This window comes from Vidua macroura, chromosome 5, assembly GCF_024509145.1.
Source record: "Vidua macroura isolate BioBank_ID:100142 chromosome 5, ASM2450914v1, whole genome shotgun sequence".
NCBI classification, from domain to species: domain Eukaryota; kingdom Metazoa; phylum Chordata; class Aves; order Passeriformes; family Viduidae; genus Vidua; species Vidua macroura.
This window is the reverse complement of record NC_071575.1, coordinates 73086687-73110022: the sequence shown is the minus strand read 5'-3', so window position 1 is coordinate 73110022 and position 23336 is coordinate 73086687. Positions and strand designations below refer to the sequence as shown.

The 23336-nt window shown below is 65.5% G+C and overlaps 3 protein-coding genes across 3 annotated transcripts; 1 reads left to right on the top strand and 2 right to left on the bottom strand.

Moving 5' to 3' along the window:
* Positions 1-29: 29 nt before the first annotated feature.
* Positions 30-11591, top strand: NCAPH2 (non-SMC condensin II complex subunit H2). The gene is made up of 21 exons (XM_053977074.1): positions 30-94; positions 956-1167; positions 2845-2946; positions 3519-3574; positions 3962-4037; positions 4130-4201; positions 4584-4663; positions 5541-5686; positions 5766-5846; positions 6346-6440; positions 6729-6800; positions 6922-6988; positions 7528-7635; positions 7855-7908; positions 8343-8413; positions 8517-8583; positions 8736-8804; positions 8927-8970; positions 9086-9187; positions 11177-11326; positions 11403-11591. The coding sequence occupies exons 2-21, from the start codon at positions 1060-1062 to the stop codon at positions 11550-11552; spliced, it is 1770 nt and encodes a 589-aa protein (XP_053833049.1). The 5' UTR covers positions 30-94; positions 956-1059; the 3' UTR covers positions 11553-11591.
* A 3668-nt stretch (positions 11592-15259) lies between these two features.
* LOC128807069 (protein SCO2 homolog, mitochondrial) lies at positions 15260-17051 on the bottom strand. The gene is made up of 2 exons (XM_053977093.1): positions 16989-17051; positions 15260-16052 (listed from the first exon to the last, which is right to left on the bottom strand). Exon 2 carries the CDS (start codon positions 16040-16042, stop codon positions 15290-15292), a length of 753 nt encoding a protein of 250 aa, XP_053833068.1. The 5' UTR covers positions 16043-16052; positions 16989-17051; the 3' UTR covers positions 15260-15289.
* A 212-nt stretch (positions 17052-17263) lies between these two features.
* Positions 17264-23004, bottom strand: TYMP (thymidine phosphorylase). Its single transcript, XM_053977084.1, has 9 exons — positions 22737-23004; positions 22082-22284; positions 21906-22004; positions 21413-21542; positions 21217-21335; positions 20653-20815; positions 19618-19848; positions 18536-18676; positions 17264-17466 (listed from the first exon to the last, which is right to left on the bottom strand). Exons 1-9 carry the CDS (start codon positions 22861-22863, stop codon positions 17294-17296), a joined length of 1386 nt encoding a protein of 461 aa, XP_053833059.1. The 5' UTR covers positions 22864-23004; the 3' UTR covers positions 17264-17293.
* Between the last annotated feature and the right edge of the window lie 332 nt (positions 23005-23336).

Here is a 23336-nt window from a genome sequence, read left to right as displayed (position 1 = left end):
CAGCGACGCCGCGACGCCCTCGGCGCGCGGGGCGCGTCACGGAGCGCGGGAAGGACGAAAATGGCGGCGGCGATCGGCGGATGAGGGGGGGCCGGTGAGGGAGCGGGGTCACGGGAGGGAGCGGGACCGGGACCGGGATCGGGGTCTGGATGGGGACCGGGACCGGGACCGGGACCGGGGTCACGGGCGGGATCGGGGTTTGGATGGGGACCGGGATCAGGGTCAGGGTCACGGTTGGGACTGAGGTTTGGATGGGGACCGGGATCGGGATCATGGTCGGAATCAAGGTTTGGATGGGGATCGGGATCGGGATTGGGATCATGGTTGGAATCAAGGTTTGGATGGGGATCGGGATCGGGATTGGGATCATGGTTGGAATCAAGGTTTGGATGGGGACCGGGATCGGGATCATGGTTGGAATCAAGGTTTGGATGGGGATTGGGATCGGGATTGGGATCATGGTTGGAATCAAGGTTTGGATGGGGATTGGGATCGGGATTGGGATCATGGTTGGAATCAAGGTTTGGATGGGGATTGGGATCAGGGTCCCAGTTGGGATCGAGGTTGAGAGTCGGGATCGGGATGGGAATTGGGGTCGGGGTTGGGATCAAGATCGGAATTGAAGCTGGGGTCAGGATCGGGATTGATGTTGGGGTCGGGACCGGGGCAGAGTTAGGGATGGGAATTGGGGCCGGGGTCAGGTGAGGGGTCGGGATAGGGGATGGGATTGGGGTAAGAATCAGGGTGGGGACCGGGATCGGGGTTGGGATTGGGCTCCAGACTGGGATTGAGTTTGAGGTTGGGGTCAGGTCGGGGTGAGAATCAGGCTCAGGGCTGGGACTGGGGTCACAATCAGGGTCCAGATCAGGACCAGGCTTGGGATTGGTGTTGGGACTGGGGATTTTCCAGCCCAAACAATTCCCCTGAGCAGCCTGAGCTGTGTCCCCGTTCCCAGCCAGCCGAGCCGTGACTCCTGCAGAGCTTCCCCCAGGCCCCTCGTTCCCTGAGGGACCCCTCCTGCACCGCCGCTTCTGGGGTCTCTGCAGCGGGGATCCCACCATGGAAGAGGTGGATTCCCGCTTCCTGCACCTGCTGCAGCCCATCCGTGACCTCACCAAGAACTGGGAGGTGGACGTGGCCGCCCAGCTCGGGGAGTACCTGGAGGAGGTAACGGGGTCACCCCCAGAGCTCCTCGTGTCCCCTGCCCCTCCTTTTCTCTCTCCTTTACCCTCCTTTTCTCACTCTTTTTATTCTTCCTTTTCTCTCTCCTTTACCCTCATTTTCTCTCTCCTTTTCTCTCCTTTTCTTCCTTCTTTTCTCATTCTTTTCTCTCCTCTTTCTCTCTCCTTTTCTCTCTCCTTTTCCCTCCTTTTCTCTCTCCTTTCCCCTCCTTTTCTCATTCTTTTTATTCCTCCTTTTCTCTCTCCTTTTCCCTCATTTTCTCTCTCCTTTTTCCTCCTTTTCTCATTTTTTATTCCTCCTTTTCTCTCTCCTTTTCTCATTCTTTTTATTCCTCCTTTTTTCTCTCCTTTTTTCTCCTTTTCTTTCTCCTTTTTCCTTCTTTTCTCATTCTTTTTGTTCCTCCTTTTCTCTCTCCTTTTTTCTCCTTTTCTTTCTCCTTTTCTCGCTCTTTTTATTCCTCCTTTTCTCTCTCCTTTTTCTTCCTTTTCTTTCTCCTTTTTCTTTCTTTTCTCATTCTTTTTATTCCTCCTTTTCTCCTTTTTCCTCATTTTCTTTCTCCTTTTCTCGCTCTTTTTATTCCTCCTTTTCTCTCTCCTTTTCCCTCCTTTTCTCATTCTTTTTATTCCTCCTTTTCTCTCTCCTTTTCCCTCCTTTTCTCATTCTTTTTATTCCTCCTTTTCTCTCTCCTTTTCTCATTCTTTTTATTCCTCCTTTTCTCTCTCCTTTTTCTTCCTTTTCTTTCTCCTTTTTCCTTCTTTTCTCATCCTTTTTGTTCCTCCTTTTCTCTCTCTCTTTTTCTCATTTTCTTTCTCCTTTTCTCGTTCTTTTTATTCCTCCTTTTCTCTCTCCTTTTTCCTCCTTTTATCCATTTTCTCTCTGTCTTTCCCCCTCCTTTTTACCCTCTGTTTCCTCCTCTTTTTATCCCTCTTTTTATCCCTCCATTTCTTCCTTTTCTCTCTCCTTTTTCCTCCTTTTATCCCTCTCCTTCTCCCTCCTTTCCTCCCCTCCACGTCCCCGTTTTCCCGGGTGAATCCCGGGGCCATCCGGCCGGGGTGGTGGCCCTGGGGACAGTGACACCTTTCCCAGGCTCTCTGCCACCCCCCTCATCCCTGTGGCCCCCCAAACCCCGCCAGGCTCAGCCTCTCCTCCCTGTAAAGGAGGAGATTTACAGAGAACTCCCAAAACCTGACAGGAAGCTCTCACAGCCCTGTAGGTCTGAGGTCAGGCGTGCTGACCTAAAGCCATAAAACCAGAAATTAAATTGTTGAGAGGGAGACACTGGACTAGAAACAGGTTTCAAAAACGTGGCCCTTCCAAAGGAATTTGAGAGAATTAAAATTTTAGTTTAATTAAAAATTTCATTTTAGATAATTAAAACTGTGGAAGGTGCTTTGTGGATTAAAAATGGAAGTGATTAGTGTTAGAAGTAGCAGCAGCATTGTGTGGCAGAAGCCAGTAGGCTGAAAAAACATTTATAAAGAAATGCATAAACATTTATTACATTGTAACCATAAAATAAGTCAGCTTCTAATAGAACAGCGTTGAGTTTTACATCTGCCTCACCCTGCATCGAGGCTGACAACGGGACAAAATCTGTTAAAACACCTCTCAGTCACCCCGTTTCTAAGAGCTGAAGTAAAAACCCAGCCCTGCCCCTCCCAGCTGGACCAGGTCTGCATTTCCTTCGACAACGGCAAAACCACCATGAACTTCATGGAGGCAGCGCTGCTGATCCAGGGCTCTGCCTGCATCTACAGCAGGAAGGTGAGCACACAGCTGGGCCCTGCCCCGTCCCCATCCCCTTCCCTGAGCCACCCCGAGGCCCTGGGCTCACCCCGGGATTCCCCCTCGGCTTCAAATCCTTCATGGGAACGAAGACTTCCTCCACGGGAACGAAGGGATCTCAGCTCGCTGTCTCCAGTTTCCCCCTGAATTTCTCCTAGTTTTCTTCCTAAATTTGATCCCGTTGTAGGTGTTGGCAGCCCCGGGGGAGAGCAGGAGTTTTGCTGTTCTCCGGGGTGGGATATAAAAATCCCATTTCGCCACAAAATCGTGGGATGTTGGTTCGTTTCGAGCACAAAGTCCTGGAATGGTTCGGGTGGGAGGGGACCTCAAAGCCCATCCAGTGGGCAGGGGCACCTTCCGCTGTCCCAGGCTGCTCCAAATTTAGGGATTTCCCCAAGTCTGGCCGTGGAATGGCTGAAAAAAAAAAAAGGGAAAAGAGCACCAAAACCCCATGGAATTGACCTGCGTAATGGGAGGGGGGAGTCCCTCGGGTGGAGGGGCTTTCCCAGGAGCTGCTCCCCCCGTTCCCAGCTCCAGCTGCTGTTTTCCAGGTGGAATACCTGTACATGCTGGTCTGCCAGACACTGGACTGCATCTCCAACAAAAAGTGAGTGGGATTTTCCCTTCCCGGAGGGGAGTTTGTCCTGCAGAATCCCTGCTCTGGGTCTGTCCTGGTGCTGGGCCATGCCCATTCCCATCCCTGCCCTGGGAGGTGCATCCCAGGCTTAGCAATGCCATCACAGGGATAACACACGAAGCCAGGGATGGCTTTCCTTCTGGTTCATGGTGATTTAGGAGTCCAAAGGAGCCTCGGGGAGCCTTTTCCAAAAGGAGAATCCCTTCGGAGTGTGCTGCCAGCTCCTTTGGACTTTCACACCGACGCGAACAAGAGGGGAAAAACCCCGTTGTTTTTTGGGATTTTCCCACCTGGAGGGGCCACAGCAGGGACCCTTTCCCACCCTTCCCATGGATCCTGAGCTCTGTTTTTCCCTAGGAGGGAGAAGCTCCCCACTTCCCTGGGCCCCGACGGCCGCGATGCCGACGCCACCTTCACGGACAAGCAGGAGGAGGTGAGGCGGGGTCTGTGCTCCGTGTCCTGCTCCAGGGGGGGCTCCCGGTGTCCCTGCCAGCTGGGGTGACACTGGGGGGGGCTTTCCTGCAGTTCCTGTCCCTGGATGACATCCCAGAAACCAGCCAGGCCAGCGTGGACATGAGGAGGGACCAGCAGTCTGCTGTAAGAGAAACTGGTTGCATTTTATGTCTCCTTTTATTTCTTCTTTCTCTCCTTTTATTCCTCTGTTTATTCCTCCTTCCTCCTTTTCTCTCTCCTTTTTTTCCTATATACCCTCAGTTTATCCTTCCTTTCCCCCTCCTTTTCTCCCTTTTATCCCTTTTTATCCCTCCTTTTCTCTATCCTTTTTTCCTCCTTTTCTCCCTCCTTTCCTCTCCCCTTTTTCCTCCTTTTATCTCTCTTTTTATCCTCCTTTCTTCTTCCTTTTCTCCCTTCCATGGCACCCTTTTCCCGAGTGAATCCCGGGGCCATCCAGCCGGGGTGGTGGCCTTGGGGACAGTGACACCTTTCCCAGGCTCTCTGCCACCTCCTTGTCCCTTCCCAGGCCGTGAACATCGTTCCCCTGACCCCGATGGCCCTGGTGCCCCCGGAAGAGGGGGAGAAGAAGGAAAACCCCCTCCTGAGGTGCCACTCCTGGCATTGTCCCTGTCCCCTCCCCTGGGTGGCATTGTCCTGTGTCCCCTCTCCTGCTCCAGTCAGGGTCCCTGGGTTGCATTGTCCCATGTCCCCTCCCATGGCTCCAGTTCCTGTGTGGCATTGTCCTGTGTCCCCTCCCCTGGTGGCATTGTCCCGTGTCCCCTCCCGGCGGGATTGTCCCATGTCCCCTCCCCTGCTCCAGTCCCTGGGTGGCACTGTCCCGTGTCCCCTCCCCTGGTGGCATTGTCCCATGTCCCCTCCCCTGGGTGGCATTGTCCCATGTCCCCTCCCAGCAGGATTGTCCCGTGTCTCCTCCCCTGCTCCAGTCCCTGGGTGGCATTGTCCCATGTCCCCTCCCGGCGGGATTGTCCCGTGTCCCCTCCCTTGCTCCAATCCCTGGGTGGCATTGTCCCATGTCCCCTGCCCTGCTCCAGACCCTGGGTGGCATTGTCCGGTGTCCCCTCCCCTGGGTGGCATTGTCCCATGTCCCCTCCCGGCGGGATTGTCCCATGTCCCCTCCCCTGCTCCACTCCCTGGGTGGCATTGTCCCATGTCCCCTCCCCTGGTGGCATTGTCCCATGTCCCCTCCCCTGCTCCACTCCCTGGGTGGCACTGTCCCATGTCCCCTCCCGGCGGGATTGTCCCGTGTCCCCTCCCCTGCTCCAGCCGGGATCCCTCGGGACAAACGCACGATTCCTGCTGGGAGGAGCAGGCAGATCCCGGGCTGTGCGGGGCCATGCAGGCCGGTCCCGTGCCGCTGGGAGGGCCGGGGCGCCGCTGGGCCGCCACAGGGGGTGGCACAGGGGGTGGCACAGGGGGTGGCACTGGGGACGCTGGGGACAGCGGCCTGACGGCGCTCCCGCAGCCGGCGGGGCGAGGTGCTGGCGAGCCGCAAGGATTTCCGCATGAACACCTCCACCCCGCACGCCTCCGGCGCCTTCCTGCTGGAGCTGGCCGGGCTCTCCCCCACGCACCCGCAGCAGCAGGAGCAGCGCCTGGCGACGGCCACAGGTACCGGGGGGGGGCTCCGGGCTGGCTGTGCCGCTGTCACCGTCACCCGCCGGCACTCACCTGTCGCCGTCCCCGGCAGCGGCTCCGGGATCCGGCCCCGCGGAGCGTCCGAGCGCCGGCGCGGCCCTGGTGCGGGCACTGAGCTTCTGCGAGGAGGCAGGTGAGGGGTGGCACCTGCCCAGGGGTGCCCGGGGGTCCCTGTGTCCATCCAGGAGAGAGGAGGGTGAGGGGTGAATTCATCCCTGACGGGAGGGGACAGGCAGGGCTGGGCTCTGCTCCCAGGGAACAGGGACAGGAGAAGAGGGAACGGCCTCAGGCTGGGCCAGGGGAGCCTCGGGGTGGATTTTGGGGAAATTCCTCCTGGAAAGGGCTGTGCAGTCCTGGCACAGGGATGGAGTCCTCATCCCTGGAGGGGTTTAACATCCCTGTGGATGTGGCACTCGGGGACAGGGGCAGTGGTGGCCCTGGCAGTGCTGGGAACGCTTGGATTTGGGCTCTGAGGGATTTTCCAACCCAACCAACTGCACCATTCCCTGCTCCTGCCCTCTGCTGCCCCTGCCCTGGCAGGAGAAGCTCCTGGGGGAATTCCTTGGCAGACAGGGTGGGAATGGGGAGGTCCTGGAAGCTTCTCCAGCCTCTGCCCATGCCCACCCCTCCAGGCGCTGCAGAACCTGACGATGACGACGTTCCCGGGGCGCTGGGGGATGACATGGAAGTGACCCCGGTCCCTATCGAACACATCGAGGCTCAGAGGGTCTGTGTGGGCAGGGGCTTGGGGGGGCTGCCTGTGCTCCTTCCCTGGAACCCCTCCTTCCCTGGATTCCTGGAGCCCCAGAGCCTTGTGTTCCTTCCCTGGATCCCTGGAGCCCCTCACTCCTTCCCTGGATCCCTGGAGCCCCAGAGCCCCCCACTCCTTCCCTGGATCCCTGGAGCCCCTTGTTCCTTTCCTGGAGCCCCTCACTCCTTCCCCAGACCCCTGGATCCCCCCACTCCCCCTTTCCCTGCCCCTCAGTCCCTCACTGCCCCTCTCCACGTTCCCCAGAGCACGCCCCGGACCCGGGGGTACATCCTTCGGGAGAGACCCCCCAACCAGGAACCCAAAGCCCTCAGCAAGGTAAGGGGGGGGCCTGGAGCCTGGGAGATCCCAAATCTGAGCCAGGGAGATCCCAATTCTGGGCAGGATGGGACCCTCTGGGATACCCCAGAGCTCCTGCCCATCCTCACCCCTGTGCCAGGAGGAGCCCAATCCATGGCAGAGCCTCGACCCCTTCGGAGACTCCGAGGAGAAGCCCTTCAGGAAAGGTATTTTTGGGGGAAACTGGGCAGCTCCAGGGGAGCAGGGACAGCACGGCCCGTGCTGGGTCATGCCTGGCCACGTGTCCCTCAGTGTCCCCAGTCCCATGGGAGGGTCACTCCTGGCCCCACAGAGGGTCATTCCTGGTCCTCCAGAAAGTGATTCCCTGGCCACGTGTCCCTCAGTGTCCCCAGCCCCACAGCCGGTCATTCCCAGCCCCATATCCCTCAGTATTCCCATACCCATGGCAGGTCCTTCCCAGTCCCATGGGGGGGTCACTCATTCCTGGCCACGTGTCCCCACCCCAGTCCCACAGTGGGGTCATTCCTGCTCCCACAGGGGGTCATTCCTGGCCCCATCTCCCCATCCCCATGGCAGGACCTTCCCAGCCCCTCAGTGGATCCCTCCCAGCCACACTGGACATCCTCAAGTGTCCCTGTCCCCACGCTGGGTCATTCCAGCCCCATCACGCCATCCAGAGGGGCCCCTTCCCCTTCCCAGCCCCTCGCGGTGGCCCCACACCCGGTGTCACCCGTGCCACCTGCAGGGAGGCCCTTCCTGGTGCCACACGGCCTGGATGACACGGTTGGAGGCAAGAGGAAGAGGAGGGGCCCGAGGAAGCTCCAGGATTTCACGAGATGGTTCTCGGCAGCCTGTGAGTGATTCCCACGGGATCCTGTGGGATGGAGATCCAAAAGGATTTAAAAACCTTTACAGAGGGATTTGATGGCCCTGTGCACGTGGCACTTGGGGACACGGGCAGGGGTGGCCTTGGCAGTGCTGGGGGGGACTGAGTAGGCTCAGAGGGCTTTTACAACTTTGATAAATCCATGGAATTTCCATCCAATGATTATTCCTGATCTGCTCCCCCCAGACAACAACGTCACGGAGGGCCGGAAAAGCAGGAGGAAGGGCCCCACCTTTGCAGGTGAGGGGACACGGGCAGGGACGCATTCCCTGTCCTGGGGGACACCAGGGACTGGATCCTGCAGTGGGGAGGGCATGGAGGGGAGGACACCCCAAAACTGGGGGGAATGGACACGGGACTGGATCCTGCAGTGGGGAGGGCATGGAGGGAAGGACACCCCAAAACTGGGGGGAATGGACGCCAGGAGCTGGATCCTGCAGTGGGGAGGGCATGGAGGGAAGGACACCCCAAAACTGGGGGGAATGGACACCAGGAGCTGGATCCTGCAGTGGGGAGGGCATGGAGGGGAGGACACCCCAAAACTGGGGGGGAATGGACACTGGGGACTGGATCCTGCAGTGGGGAGGGCATGGAGGGAAGGACACCCCAAAACCTGGGATGCCTGGGGGGGGGGAAGAGGGGCCATCCCAAATCCCTGTTCCCAATCCCTGCAGACCTGGAGGTGCTGTACTGGCGGCAATTCAAGGAGCGGCTGGCGGCGCAAAGGAAGCTCCACAGCCGGGGGGTGAGTGGGGTGGGGGCTAAACTGGGGGGCTGAGGGGCTCCAGCACCCCCCTGCCACGCTCTGGGGGTGCTCAGGGGGGGCTCAGGGCTGTTCCTTCCCACAGGAGCCGCTGAGGGAGCTGGAGCCAGAGCTGGAGCAGGAGCGCGGGGTCGACAGCGAGGAAGGGGCAGGTGCTGGAAGCCAGAACCCCAAATCCCTCCTGCCTGGGGAACCTTTCTTTCCCTCCTGGGGGTCTGGGGAGGTCCCAGAAGGTTGGGGGGGGGGTCTCAGGAGGCTCTGAGGGGGTGTCAGGGGACACTGAGCGGTGTCCCCATCCTAGCAGATGATGACTTTGTGGAGCATGAGGACATGGAGCCTGAGGCACCAGAGGAGCTGGAGGAAGGAGCCCTGGGTGAGCTGCTGACCCTTCCCTGCCCAGTTCCCCGGCCTGTCTGTCCCTGGGGGTCCCCTGTCCCTCCCATGGGGGTGACAGGGTGCTGTCCCCCCCCCCTCTGCTGACCCCATTTCCCACAGACCCCCCTGAACCCGGCTACGAGGAGCTGGTGCGCAGGAACGTGGTAGGTGCTGGCGTGGGGACGTGGGGGTGACTCCAGACGGCCAAGGTGTCCCCAGGAGGCTTGGGGGTGTCCCCAGGAGTGCCGGGGGTGTCCCCATGGCTGTCCCTGTCCCCAGGAGCTGTTCATGGCCAGCTCGCAGAAGTTTGCGCAGGAGACGGAGCTGTCGCAGCGCATCCGGCAGTGGGAGGAGCGCATGGAGCCGCTGCTGCAGGAGCAGGCACGGACCCCGGGCTGGGCTGGGGCCTCGGGGGGCACTGCCTGGGCTGGGCGGGGGGCTGGCACTGCCCTGCTCACCCCTGAGCCCCTCTGCTCACACCTGAACAGCCGGTACCCACGCCCCGAGCCCTCTGCCCTTCCTTGCCCACCCCGAGCACCCACCCCTGGACTCCCCTGCCCACACCTGAGCCTCCTCTGCCCCTCTCTCTCCACCCCGGAGCCCCCTGCCCCTCGCTGTCCCCTCCTACCTGCAGGAGTCCTGTGCCCCGTTCCATGTCCATGGGTAGGGGCTGGCACTGACTGGTGGCACTCCCTGTCCCCTCCCTGTCCCCCAGGAGATGCATGTCCTGTTCAGTGTCCGAGCCTACGGGCTGGCACTGACCGGTGACACTCCCTGACCCTCCCTGTCCCCTCATACCTGCAGGAGTCCTGTGCCCCGTTCCATGTCCATGGGTAGGGGCTGGCACTGACCGGTGACACTCCCTGACCCTCACTGTACCCTCCCTGTCCCCCAGGAGATGCGTGTCGTGTTCGATGTCCGAGCCTACGGGCTGGCACTGACCACTGACACTCCCTGTCCCCTCCCTGTCCCCCAGGAGACGCGTGTCGCGTTCAATGTCCGAGCTTACGGGCTGGCACTGACCACTGACACTCCCTGTCCCCTCCCTGTCCCCCAGGAGACGTGTGTCATGTTCGATGTCTGAGCCTAGAGGCTGGCACTGACCGGTGACACTCCCTGACCCTCACTGTCCCCTCCCTGTCCCCCAGGAGACACGTGTCGCGTTCAATGTCCGAGCCTATGGGCTGGCACTGACCAGTGACACTCCCTGACCCTCACTGTCCCCTCATACCTGCAGGAGTCCTGTGCCCCATTCCATGTCCATGGGTAGGGGCTGGCACTGACCAGTGACACCCCCTGTCCCCTCCCTGTCCCCCAGGAGACGCGTGTCGCGTTCAATGTCCGAGCCTACGGGCTGGCACTGACTGGTGACACTCCCTGTCTCCTCCCTGTCCCCCAGGAGACCCGTGGCCCATTCAATGTCCGAGCCTACGGGCTGGCACTGACCAGTGACACCCCCTCCTGACCCTTGCTGTCCCCTCACTGTCCCCCAGGAGACCCATGTCCTGTTCAGTGTCCGAGCCTACGGGCTGGCACTGACCAGTGGCACCCCCTGACCCTCACTGTCCCCCAGGAGACCCATGCTCCATTCCATGTCCACAAATAGGGGCTGGCACTGACCGGTGACACTCCCTGTCCCCTCCCTGTCCCCCAGGAGACGCGTGTCTTGTTTGATGTCCGAGCCTACGGGCTGGCACTGACCAGTGACACCCCCTGACCCTTGCTGTCCCCTCGCTGTCCCTTTGGAGACCCGTAGCCCCTTCAATGTCCGAGCCTATGGGCTGGCACTGACCACTGACACTCCCTGTCCCCTCCCTGTCCCCCAGGAGACACGTGTCGCGTTCGACGTCCGAGCCTATGGGCTGGCACTGACCAGTGACACCCCCTGACCCTCACTGTCCCCCAGGAGACCCATGCTCCATTCCATGTCCACAAATAGGGGCTGGCACTGACCGGTGACACTCCCTGTCCCCTCCCTGTCCCCCAGGAGACGTGTGTCCTGTTCCGTGTCCGAGCCTACGGGCTGGCACTGACTGGTGACACTCCCTTGTCCCCCAGGAGACACGTGTCCCATTCGATGTCCGAGCCTATGGGCTGGCACTGACCAGTGACACTCCCTGTCCCCTCGCTGTCCCCCAGGAGACATGTGTCCCATTCGATGTCCAAGCCTATGGGCTGGCACTGACCAGAGACATTCCCTGACCCTCCCTGTCCCCCAGGAGACCCATGCTCCATTCCATGTCCACAGATAGGGGCTGGCACTGACTGGTGACACTCCCTGTCCCCCAGGAGACGTGTGTCACGTTTGATGTCCAAGCCTATGGGCTGGCACTGACCGGTGACACTCCCTGTCCCCTCGCTGTCCCCCAGGAGACGCGTGTCGCGTTCGACGTCCGAGCCTACGGGCTGCAGCTGACCACGCGCTGTGCGGAGCTGGGCCAGTGGCACTCGCTGGCCAGCCTGGTGGCCGGGCAGCCCCCGTTCGAGGTGTGCCGCTACCTGCTGGCCTCGCTGCAGCTGGTAAGGCTTTGGGGGGCTCCCCGGGGGGGTCGCTGGGTGTGCCAGGACCCCCGGCCACCCCCTGTCCCCTCGGCAGGCCAACGACGCGGAGGTGGAGCTGGCGCAGGACGCGGGGCTGGAGGAGGCGCTGGACACGGCGCGGCTGCGGCTGCTCTCGGCCCGCCCGGCGCACGAGAGGTTCCAGAACTTCCAGCTGCCCTCCCAGAGAGACCCCGGCCCCCAATAAATCCCCCCACTTTGCTAAGGAAAGGCCTCTTCCCTAGGGGATGGTGGGGGGGGGATTTGGCCGCACAGGGATTGTGGGGAGGGGCCTGGGGGGGGCTACAGGGGTTGGGGGGGTCCCTTCAGTCACCTGCAGAGGGACCCCCAGCCATGGGGAGGGGGTCTGGGGGGGGCTACAGGGTTGGGGGGGTCCCTTCAGTCACCTGCAGAGGGACCCCCAGCCATGGGGAGGGGCCTGGGGGGGCTAACAGGGGTGGGGGGTGTCACTTCAGTCACCTGCAGAGGGACCCCCAGCCATGGGGAGGGGCCTGGGGGGGCTACAGGGGTTGGGGGAGTCACTTCAGTCACCTGCAGAGGGACCCCCAGCCATGGGGAGGGGCCTGGGGGGGCTAACAGGGGTTGGGGGGGTCACTTCAGTCACCTGCAGAGGGACCCCCAGCCATGGGGAGGGGCCTGGGGGGGCTAACAGGGGTGGGGGGTGTCACTTCAGTCACCTGCAGAGGGACCCCCAGCCATGGGGAGGGGCCTGGGGGGGCTAACAGGGGTGGGGGGTGTCACTTCAGTCACCTGCAGAGGGACCCCCAGCCATGGGGAGGGGCCTGGGGGGGCTACAGGGGTTGGGGGAGTCACTTCAGTCACTTGCAGAGGGACCCCCAGCCATGGGGAGGGGCCTGGGGGGGCTAACAGGGGTGGGGGGGTCACTTCAGTCACCTGCAAAGGGACCCCCAGCCATGGGGAGGGGTCTGGGGGGGGCTACAGGGGTTGGGGGGGTCCCTCTGCCCACCTACCTTTTGTCTCCCTTCCTCTGGGGAGGGGCCTGGGTGGCTACACAGGTGGGGAGGTCACTTCACGCACTTACACAGAGCCCCCCGCCCCATGGGACACTCCTGGGGGGCCGCAGGGGTCCCCTCCCGCCATGGGGCACCGCTGGGGGGCAGTGGGGTCTGGTGGGGGTCCCTCCACCTACTCACCCACGTTCTCCCCCTCACGGGACACACCTGGGGGTCCCTCCACCTGCCCACTCAAAACCTTCCTCACCCCAGAGCATTCCTGGGGACACTGGGGGCTGTCAGGTGTCCCTTTCCACAATGTGACACCCCTTGGGGGGTGTGGGCTGTGTCCCACCCACAGGACACACCTGGGGGCTGTCAGCTGTCCCTTTTCCCCCATGTGACACCCTGCAGGGTGTGGGCTCTGCCCCTCCCACAGGACACACCCAGGGGACACTGGGGACTCTCAGGTGTCCCTTTCCCCCATGTGACACCCCTTGGGGTGTCAAGGCTCTGTCCCTCCCACCTGGGGGACACTGGGGGCTGTCAGCTGTCCCTGTCCCCCCATGTGACACCCCCTGGGGGCAGTGGGCTCTGTCCCACCCACAGGACACACCTGGGGGACACTGGGGGCTCTCAGCTGTCCCTTTTCCCCCATGTGACACCCTGCAGGGTGTGGGCTCTGTCCCACCCACAGGACACACCCGGGGGACACTGGGGGCTGTCAGGTGTCCCTAACCCACCATGCGACACCCCTTGGGGGGTGTGGGCTCTGTCCCACACACAGGACACACCTGGGGGACACTGGGGACTGTCAGGTGTCCCTTTTCCCCCATGTGACACCCTGCAGGGTGTGGGCTCTGTCCCTCCCACAGGACACACCCGGGGGACACTGGAGGCTGTCAGGTGTCCCTTTCCCCCCCATGTGACACCCCTTGGGGGGTGTGGGCTCTGTCAGGGCTCTGTCCCACCCACAGGACACACCCGGAGGACACTGGAGGCTCTCAGCTGTCCCTTTCCACAATGTGACACCCCTTGGGGGCAGTGGGCTCTGTCCCTCCCACAGGACACACCTGGGGGACACTGGGGGCTCTCAGGTGTCCCTTTCCCCCATGTGACACCCCTTGGGGGGTGTGAGCTCTGTCAAGGCTCTGTCCCTCCCACCTGGGGGACACTGGGGGCTGTCAGCTGTCCCTGTCCCCCCATGTGACACCCCCTGGGGGCAGTGGGCTCTGTCCCACCCACAGGACACACCTGGGGGACACTGGGGGCTCTCAGCTGTCCCTGTCCCCCCATGTGACACCCCTGCAGGGTGTGGGCTGTGTCCCACCCACAGGACACACCTGGGGGACACTGGGGACTGTCAGGTGTCCCTGTCCCCCCATGTGACACCCCCTGGGGGCAGTGGGCTCTGTCCCACCCACAGGACACACCTGGGGGACACTGGGGGTTCTCAGCTGTCCCTTTTCCCCCATGTGACACCCTGCAGGGTGTGGGCTCTGTCCCACCCACAGGACACACCCGGGGGACACTGGGGGCTGTAAGTGTCCCCTCCCCACAATGTGACACCCCTGCAGGGTGTGGGCTGTGTCCCACCCACAGGACACACCCGGGGGACACTGGGGGCTCTCAGCTGTCCCTATCCACAATGTGACACCCCTTGGGGGCAGTGGGCTCTGTCCCTCCCACAGGACACACCTGAGGGACACTGGGGGCTCTCAGGTGTCCCTTTCCCCCATGTGACACCCCTTGGGGGGTGTGAGCTCTGTCAAGGCTCTGTCCCTCCCACCTGGGGGACACTGGGGGCTGTCAGCTGTCCCTGTCCCCCCATGTGACACCCCCTGGGGGCAGTGGGCTCTGTCCCACCCACAGGACACACCTGGGGGACACTGGGGGCTCTCAGCTGTCCCTTTTCCCCCATGTGACACCCTGCAGGGTGTGGGCTCTGTCCCACCCACAGGACACACCCGGGGGACACTGGGGGCTGTAAGTGTCCCCTCCCCACGATGTGACACCCCTTGGGGGGTGTGGGCTCTGTCCCTCCCACAGGACACACCCGGGGGACACTGGGGGCTGTCAGGTGTCCCTTTTCCCCCATGTGACACCCCTTGGGGGTTGTGGGCTCTGTCCCTCCCACAGGACACACCCGGGGGACACTGGGGGCTGTAAGTGTCCCCTCCCCACAATGTGACACCCCTTGGGGGGTGTGGGCTCTGTCAGGGCTCTGTCCCACCCACAGGACACACCCGGGGGGCACTGGGGGCTCTCAGCTGTCCCTATCCACAATGTGACACCCCTGCAGGGTGTGGGCTCTGTCCCTCCCACAGGACACACCTGAGGGACACTGGGGGCTCTCAGGTGTCCCTTTCCCCCATGTGACACCCCTTGGGGGGTGTGAGCTCTGTCAAGGCTCTGTCCCTCCCACCTGGGGGACACTGGGGGCTGTCAGCTGTCCCTGTCCCCCCATGTGACACCCCCTGGGGGCAGTGGGCTCTGTCCCACCCACAGGACACACCTGGGGGACACTGGGGGCTCTCAGCTGTCCCTTTTCCCCCATGTGACACCCTGCAGGGTGTGGGCTCTGTCCCACCCACAGGACACACCCGGGGGACACTGGGGGCTCTCAGCTGTCCCTATCCACAATGTGACACCCCTGCAGGGTGTGGGCTCTGTCCCAGCCACAGGACACACCCGGGGGACACTGAGGGCTGTCAGCTGTCCCTTTCCATAGTGTGACACCCCTGCAGGGTGTGAGATCTGTCCCACCCACAGGACACACCCGGGGGCCACTGGGGGCTGTAAGTGTCCCCTCCCCACAATGTGACACCCTGCAGGGTGTGGGCTCTGTCAGGGCTCTGTCCCTCCCACAGGCCACACCTGCGGGCTGTCAGCTGCCCCTAACCCCCCACGCGACACCCCCGCACCCCAAATCACGCCAGGCCCCGCTGCGGGGCGGGGGCGCCACCGCCGTTTATTCCCCTGGCGCGGCGGGCAGCGGCTCGTAGGCGTCCATGTGCGCCCGGACGCTGCGCGCCACCTCCTCGGCCGTGCGGGAGCGGCCGTAGCAGTCCCGGAAGATCCCGTCGGGATCCACGAGGAACGTCAGCACCGAGTGATCCACCACGTAATCCCCGTCGGCGTCGCGGGGGCCGGCGCTGACGTAGACGCGGAAGGCGGCGGCCGCCGCCCGCACCTGCTCGGCGGTGCCGGTGAGCCCCACGAGGCGCGGGTGGAAGTCCCGCAGGTAGCGCGCCAGCGCCGCCGCGTCGTCGCGCTCGGGGTCCACGGTGACGAAGAGCGGCTGCAGCGGCGGCAGCGCCGGGTCGCGCTCCAGCAGCTCCACGGCGCGGCTCAGCTTCTGCAGCTCCTCGGGACACACGTCCGGGCAGTGCGTGAAGCCGAAGTAGAGCAGCACCCAGCGGCCCAGGAAATCCGCCTTGCTCCGCGCCGCTCCGCCCGTGTCGCGCAGCTGGAAGTCGCCCTGGCCCAGCGCTAGCTGCCGGAGGTGCTCCAGGCGGAGGGCGCGCCGCCGCCGCTCCTTCTCGTGCCGCAGGTACAGCCAGCCCGCCGCCGCCGCGCCCGCCACCGCGCCCGCCACCGCCAGGCGCTGCCGCAGCGGCAGCCGCGGGGCGCCGGGGGCAGCGGCCAGGCGGCGCGGGGCGGGCCGAGGCACCGGGCACCGGCACGGGCACAGCCGCGGGATGGGGCGCAGCGACCGCAGCATGGCCGGGGCTCTGCGCGGGGCACAGCCGGGGCTCAGGGGGCCGCGGCTGCCCCGGCGGCCACCGGCCCGGGGAGGGCTTGAGCCTCAGCCCTGTGCCACGAGTGCCCCCCGAGCCCTCACCCCACGCCTTGGACCTCAATCCTGTGCCCCAAGTGCCCCCCGAGCCCTCACCCCTTGGACCCCAACTCTGTGCCACGAGTGCCCTCTGACCCCTCATCCCATCCCTTAGACCCCTACCCTGTGCCCCAAGTGCCCCCTGACCTCTCATCTCACCCCTCGGACCCCAACCCTGGACCACGAGTGCCCCCCGAGCCCTCACCCCACGCCTTGGACCCCAACCCTGTGCCCCAAATGACCCCTGAGCCGTCACCCCACCCCTCGGACCCCAACCCTGTGCCACGAGTGCCCCCTGACCTCTCATCCCACGCCTCGGACCCTAACTCTGTACCCCAAGTGCCCCCCGAGCCCTGATCCCACCCCTTAGACCCCAACCCTGTGCCCCAAATGACCCCCGAGCCCTCACCCCACGCCTTGGACCTCAACCCTGTGCCCCAAGTGCCCCCTGACCCCTCATCCCATCCCTTAGACCCCTACACTGTGCCCCAAATGCCCCCTGAGCCGTCACCCCACCCATTAGACCCCAAACCTGTGCCCCAAATGCCCCTTGCCCCCTACCCAATACCCTGCTGCTCTTGGACCCCACCCTGTCCCCTAAAAGCCCCCTGACCCCTCACCCCACCCCTCGGACCCCAACCCTGTGCCCCAAATGCCCCCTGACCCCTCATCTCAGCCCTCCTAATGCATTTGGACCTCCCACTCTTCTTCCCAAATACCCCTTGCCCCCCCTGCTGCTCTTGGACCCCACCCTGTCCCCCAAAAGCCCCCTGACCCCTCACCCCACCCCTTGGACCCCACCCTGTCCCCCAGTTCCAGCAGTCCCGCTGACCTTTGACCTCTGTCCGGTGACCCCGCGCCCCGTCCGCCGCCGCTCCCGCCCGCGCCGCCGCCGCCGGAACCGGAACAACCGAGAGGGGGCGGTGCCACGGCGAAATGGGGCGTGGCTATATATTGCGCGCCCAATGTGGGCGGGGTGCAAACGATAGGGGCGTGGTCAATGCGAGGGGCGTGGCCTGCCCACAGCGCACTCCCCCCTTCCACCACTGGGTGGCGCCGCCGCGCCGCAGCCCTCAGAACCGTGTGTGGGGGGGGGGGTGAATCGCGACACGGCCCCGACATCGCGACCTTTGCCGTTTATTGTGAGTCCCGGCACGGCCCGGGGAGGCCTCCCGAGGGCACGATGGTCTCGGCCACCAGCGGCGGCGGGTCGCGGGGGGGCTCCGGGCCGAGGCACAGCGCGCCCTGCAGCTCGCGGCGGCCCTGCGCGCCGAGGGTCCCCTCGTGGTGCAGCCGCAGCCAGGGCTGGCCTGAGGGAGGGGGACACCGGGGTCACCGGGGGCTCTGATCCCCCCAAATATCCCCCAAAACGGGGCTGGCCTGAGGGAGGGGGACACGGGGCTTAACGGGGGCTCTGATCCCCCCAAATATCCCCCAAACCGGGGCTGGCCTGAGGGAGGGGGACACCGGGGTCACCGGGGGCTCTGATCCCCCCAAATATCCCCCAAACCGGGCACTCCTGAGGGAGGGGGACACGGGGGGCTCTGATCCCCCCAAATATCCCCCAAATCGGGGATCTCCTGAGGGAGGGGGACACCGGGGTCACCGGGGGCTCTGATCCCCCCCAAATATCCCCCCAGCCGGGGCTGGCCTGAGGGAGGGGGACACGGGGGGCACTGATTCCCCCAAATATCCCCCAACCGGGGCTCTCCTGAGGGAGGGGGACACGGGGGGCACTGATTCCCCCAAATATCCCCCAAACCGGGGCTGGCCTGAGGGAGGGGGACACGGGGGCTCTGAACCCCCCAAATATCCCCCCAACCGGGGATCTCCTGAGGGAGGGGGACACGGGGGCTCTGAACCCCCCAAATATCCCCCCAACCGGGGATCTCCTGAGGGAGGGGGACACGGGGGCTCTGAACCCCCCAAATATCCCCCCAACCGGGGATCTCCTGAGGGAGGGGGACACGGGGGCTCTGAACCCCCCAAATATCCCCCCAACCGGGGATCTCCTGAGGGAGGGGGACACGGGGGCTCTGAACCCCCCAAATATCCCCCCAACCGTGGATCTCCTGAGGGAGGGGGACACGGGGGCTCTGAACCCCCCCATATCCCCCAAACCAGGGTTCTCCTGAGGGAGGGGGACACGGGGGCTCTGAACCCCCCCATATCCCCCAAACCAGGGTTCTCCTGAGGGAGGGGGACACGGGGGGCTCTGAACCCCCCCATACCCCCCCAGCCGGGGCTCTCCTGAGGGAGGGGGACACCGGAGTCACCGGGGCTCTGATCCCCCCCAATATCCCCCAGCCGGGGCTCGCCTGGGTTGGGGCACACGGGGATGATCGTGGGGCACACGGGGGTTTCGGGGGTCCCCCTCACCTGCCCGCAGGTGCTGCCCGGTGCCCACCAGCAGCTCGGCGCCCACGCGGGGGTTCACGGGGTCCCCGGCCCGCGAGCGGCCCGCGCCCAGGCGGTGCAGGACCCGCGCCAGGGGCAGCGCCCGCACCTGCTGCACCCAGCCTGGGGGAAAAGGGGGCAGGGACACGGGGTGTCAGGGACATGGGGGTGTCAGGGACATGGGGGTGTCAGGGGTATGGGGGGGTGTCAGGGACATGGGGGTGTCAGGGACATTGGGGGGTGTCAGGGACATGGGGGTGTCAGGGGTATGGAGGTGTCAGGGACACGGGGGGTGTCAGGGACATGAGGGTGTCAGGGGTATGGGGGTGTCAGGGGTATGGGGGGTGTCAGGGACACGGGGGGTGTCAGGGACATGGGGGTGTCAGGGGTATGGGGGTGTCAGGGACACGGGGGTGTCAGGGACATGGAGGGGTGTCAGGGACACGGGGGTGTTAGGGACACGGGGGTGTCAGGGACAAGGTGGGTAAACCCCAGCCTGGGGGGGCACAGGGAGGTCGGGAGGGGCAGGGGGATCAGTATGAGGGGGACCCCCCAGCCTTGGCAGGGCAGGGACACCGCGGGGATCCCCAATATGGGGGCGTCAGGGGTATGGGGGTGTCAGGGACATGGGGGTGTCAGGGACATGGGGGACACGGGGGCGAGACCCCAACCTGGGAGGAGAATGGGAGGGGCAGGGAATTGTCAGTCCAGGTGGGCCAGGATATTGGTATCGCCTGGGGACATGGAGGGACACAGCGGGGACAGCCTGGGGATGTGGGGCAGGGGGCACAGGTGAGGACCCCCAGAACACGGGATTGGGGATCAGGGACCCTCGAGGCACAGCGTATGGGGCAGGGGGGTTTGGGGACCCCCAAGCACAGAGGATGAGGGTGCAGGTGAGGACTCCCAAGGTGGGGGGAATAATCCAGGGGAGCCTTGAGCATCCCAGAGAGGGGCGAGGGGATGGCGAGGGATGGGGGCAGTGGGAATGGGGGGACCCTCAGCCCCCCGAGGGGCACGGGGTGAAGGGGGAGTGGGGGGTTTGGGGTGCGGCCCCCCCATACCTTCCTGCGGCGCAAGCAGCTCCTCGCAGACCTTGGCCTCGCCCAGGAGCTGGCGGCGCTGGGCGGGGGTCCCGGCACAGAGACCCCGGGCGGTGTCGGGGGGCACCCCCTGCGCCCCCAGCATGGCCTCGAACGTGTCCAGGGCCGAGCCATCGTCCAGAGCCCGGGCCAGGCGCTCGCGGCCCTGCTCGGCCCCCGCGGCCATCCCGCACTGCCACAGCAGCACCCCGCCTGCGCCCCAAACCGGGACACAGGCTGGGACCCCCACAGGGACCCCCACTCCTGGGGAGCCCCACACCCTGCCCCACTGCCCCTCTGCGCCCCCACCCCTCCTCGGGACAGGGAGGAGGGGCAGGGGGAAGGGGAGGGGGACAGAGACCCCAGGAGGGGCTTAGGAGGGGACAGAGAGTGTGGGAGGGGACCCCGGGATTGGGGGGTCAGGACTGGACACAGGACGCGTGTCTGCGGACCCTGGCTCCCTCCCTTATCCCCCCGTGTCACCCCGTGTCCCCCCGTGTCACCGCACTGACCCAGGGCAGTGACCAGGTGTCGCAGGTCGGGGGGGCCGCCCCCTATCCGTGTCCCCCCGTGTCTCCCCGTGTCCCCCCGTGTCACCCCACTGACTCAGGGCGGTGACCAGGTGTCGCAGGTCGGGGGGGCCGCCCCCTGCTCGTGTCCCCCCCGTGTCCCCCCGTGTCGCACTGACCCAGGGCGGTGACCAGGTGTCGCAGGTCGGGGGGGCCGCCCCCTGCCCGTGTCCCCCCCGTGTCCCCCCGTGTCACACTGACCCAGGGCGGTGACCAGGTGTCGCAGGTCGGGGGGCCGCCCCCTGCTCGTGTCCCCCCGTGTCCCCCCGTGTCGCACTGACCCAGGGCAGTGACCAGGTGTCGCAGGTCGGGGGGCCGCCCCCTGCTCGTGTCCCCCCGTGTCCCCCCGTGTCACCCCACTGACCCAGGGCGGTGACCAGGTGTCGCAGGTCGGGGGGCCACCCCCTATCCGTGTCCCCCCCGTGTCCCCCCGTGTCACCCCACTGACCCAGGGCGGTGACCAGGTGTCGCAGGTCGGGGGGGCCGCCCCCGCCCAGGCACTCCAGCGCCTCCAGCACCTCGAGCGCGTTGCCCACGGCGCGGCCCAGCGGCTGCTCCATGCGGGTCAGCAGGGCCGCGGTGCGGATGCCCAGGTGTGCGCCCACCTCCACCTGCGCGGGGACACGCACCGGGGTGGCGGGGACAGCGGGCGGGGAGAGCTGCCAAGGACGGGGACAGCGGGCAGGGATGGGGATGGGCAGGGACAGGGACAACAGGCGGGGACAGTGGGCAGGGACAGAGACAGGGCAGGGATGGGGACAAGCAGGGACAGGGACAGCGGGCAGGGACAGGCAGGGGCAGTGGGAAGGAGAACAGACAGGGACAAGGGACAGCAGGCAGGGACAGAGATGGCACACGTGGGGACAGGGACAGCCAGGGGCAGGGGCAGGGACAGGAACAGCGGTCAGGGACAGCGGGAATGGCCCGGGACAGCAGGCAGGCAGAGACAGCAGGGACAGGGACAGTGGGAGGGGACAGCGGGCAGGGGTCCCGGGGGTCCCCGAGCTCTCACCAGGCTCTGCGCCAGCTCCCGCGCGCTCTCCTGGGTGGGGTACAGGGCTGCCTCCCCGAACTTGACATCGAGCACCAGCGCCGAGAGCCGCTCCGCCGCCTTCTTGCTGAGGATGGAGGCTGGGCCGGGCGGCGGGGGTCACCGCCCGCGCCCCTCCCCGTGCCCCGCGGGTCCCCGTGTCCCCGCGTGCCCGTACCGGTGATGAGGGGCAGGCTGTCCACGGTGGCCGTGACGTCGCGCAGCCCGTAGAGCACCCGGTCCGCGGGCACCAGCTCCGCGCTCTGCCCCACGATGCAGCAGCCCACCCGCGCCAGGATGTGCTGCATCTGCGGGCGCCCGTGTCCCGGTGGCACCCCGGCGACACCCCGGCGACACCCCGGCGACATCCACACAACCCAAGGGCACCACCCCCCATCTTCTCCTGCACCCTTTTGGGAGCCCACGAGAACCCAGAACCCGCTGGCGGCTGTACCCCATCAGTACCCCGTGGCATCCACGCCCTCTTCGGACCCCTTGGACACCCCACTGTCACCCCACACCCCATGGACACCCCGCCGGCGCCCCAGTGAGACCCCGTCATCACCCCACTGTCACCCCCCACCCTCCTGGAGCCGCCCAGCCCGGTTCCTGCAGGGTGTGAGGGTGTCCGTGGTGCCCCCGTCCCTCACCCGTCACCCCCCGTCCGTCACCTCCTCGGGGCTCTGGGAGACGCGAAATCCGGGAACGGCCTCCAGCTTGTCCAGGGTGCCCCCGGTGTGGCCCAGCCCGCGCCCGCTGATCATGGGCACCTGGTGGGGGGGACACAGGTGGGCGCAGGGGCCCGGGCACCCCCCCAATCCCTGCCCCACCCCCGGGTCCCCCTCACCTTGCAGCCGCAGGCGGCCAGCGCGGGGGCCAGGGCCAGGCTGACCTTGTCCCCAACGCCACCGGTTGAGTGCTTGTCCACCACCAGCCCGTGCCAGGCGGGCGGCCAGGCCAGCGTCCGGCCTGAGCTGGCCATGGCCTGGGTCAGGGCCAGTGTCTCACCCGCGTCCATGCCCCGCAGCCGGATGGCCATCAGCATGGCACCTGGGGTGACGGCGGCCGGCCTCGTGTCACCTCCCCGCTCCCCTCCCCTGTTCCCAGCAGACAGATGCCACCTGCATGGCACCCGGGGACACGCGGGGCCACCTCAGTGCCCTCCCCAGGACCCCCGCCCAGCCGCGTCCCCTGCCCGTGACCCTCTGCCATGTCCTGGAGCCCCTCTCTTGTTCTCCCAGGGTGGTCCCCCAGCCGTGTCGCCTGCCCAGGACCCCCCGGCACATCCCGGGGTTTCCATTGCTGTCCCCTCCCACTGCTGGCACCCCCCTGCCCCGGTGCCCCCTGTGCCCGTGTCACTCTGCTGGCCACGTCCCCTCGGCTGTGCCCGCGCTCCCCACCACGTCCCCGTCCCGTTGGCACGTCCCCGGCCGTGTCGCCCCTCACGCCCCCTCCGCTGCCCTCCCGCCGCCGGGGTGTCCCCGCACCCCTCCCGCCCGCACCGATCTGTCCCTGCTGCGCGGTGCCCTCGGTGACGCCGCGCACGAAGCTCCGGATCTCGGCGTCCTCCAGGCGCTCCCCGTCCCGCTTCTTGCGGATCAGGGTCGGCAGAGGGGTCGGGGCGTCCATCCCTGTCCCGGACAGCTGGCACTCCGGTTTGGGACAGCTGGCACCGCGATTTGGGCCGGCCGGCGCCCCGAAGTGGCACCGATGGCACCCGAGCCCGCACGGCCGCGCCCCGGTTGCTCAGAGCCGCAACCCCGGGCCCACGCGGCCGCGCCCGGCTTCCCGCACGGCCGCGCCTCCCCCGGAGCTGCCGGGACCTGCCCGTGCCCGGCCTGGCCCCGTGCTCGGCCTGGCCCCGTGCCCTGTGCCCGCTGCCCACAGGCGGCTCCGGCCCGCGGACTTTGAGCCCGGGGCAACGAGCGGGGCACGAGAGGGGCCGCGGCGCGGGGTGACCCGGAGGTGGCACGGCGGGTGACACGAGGGGTGGCCCCCCGGGTCCCTCATTCGCCGTGGACACTCGCAGGTGATGCCCTGCCAGGGATCCTCCCCATCCCACAGATCCCACAGAGCGGGAGGAGTCCTCAAGGCGCGGCTCT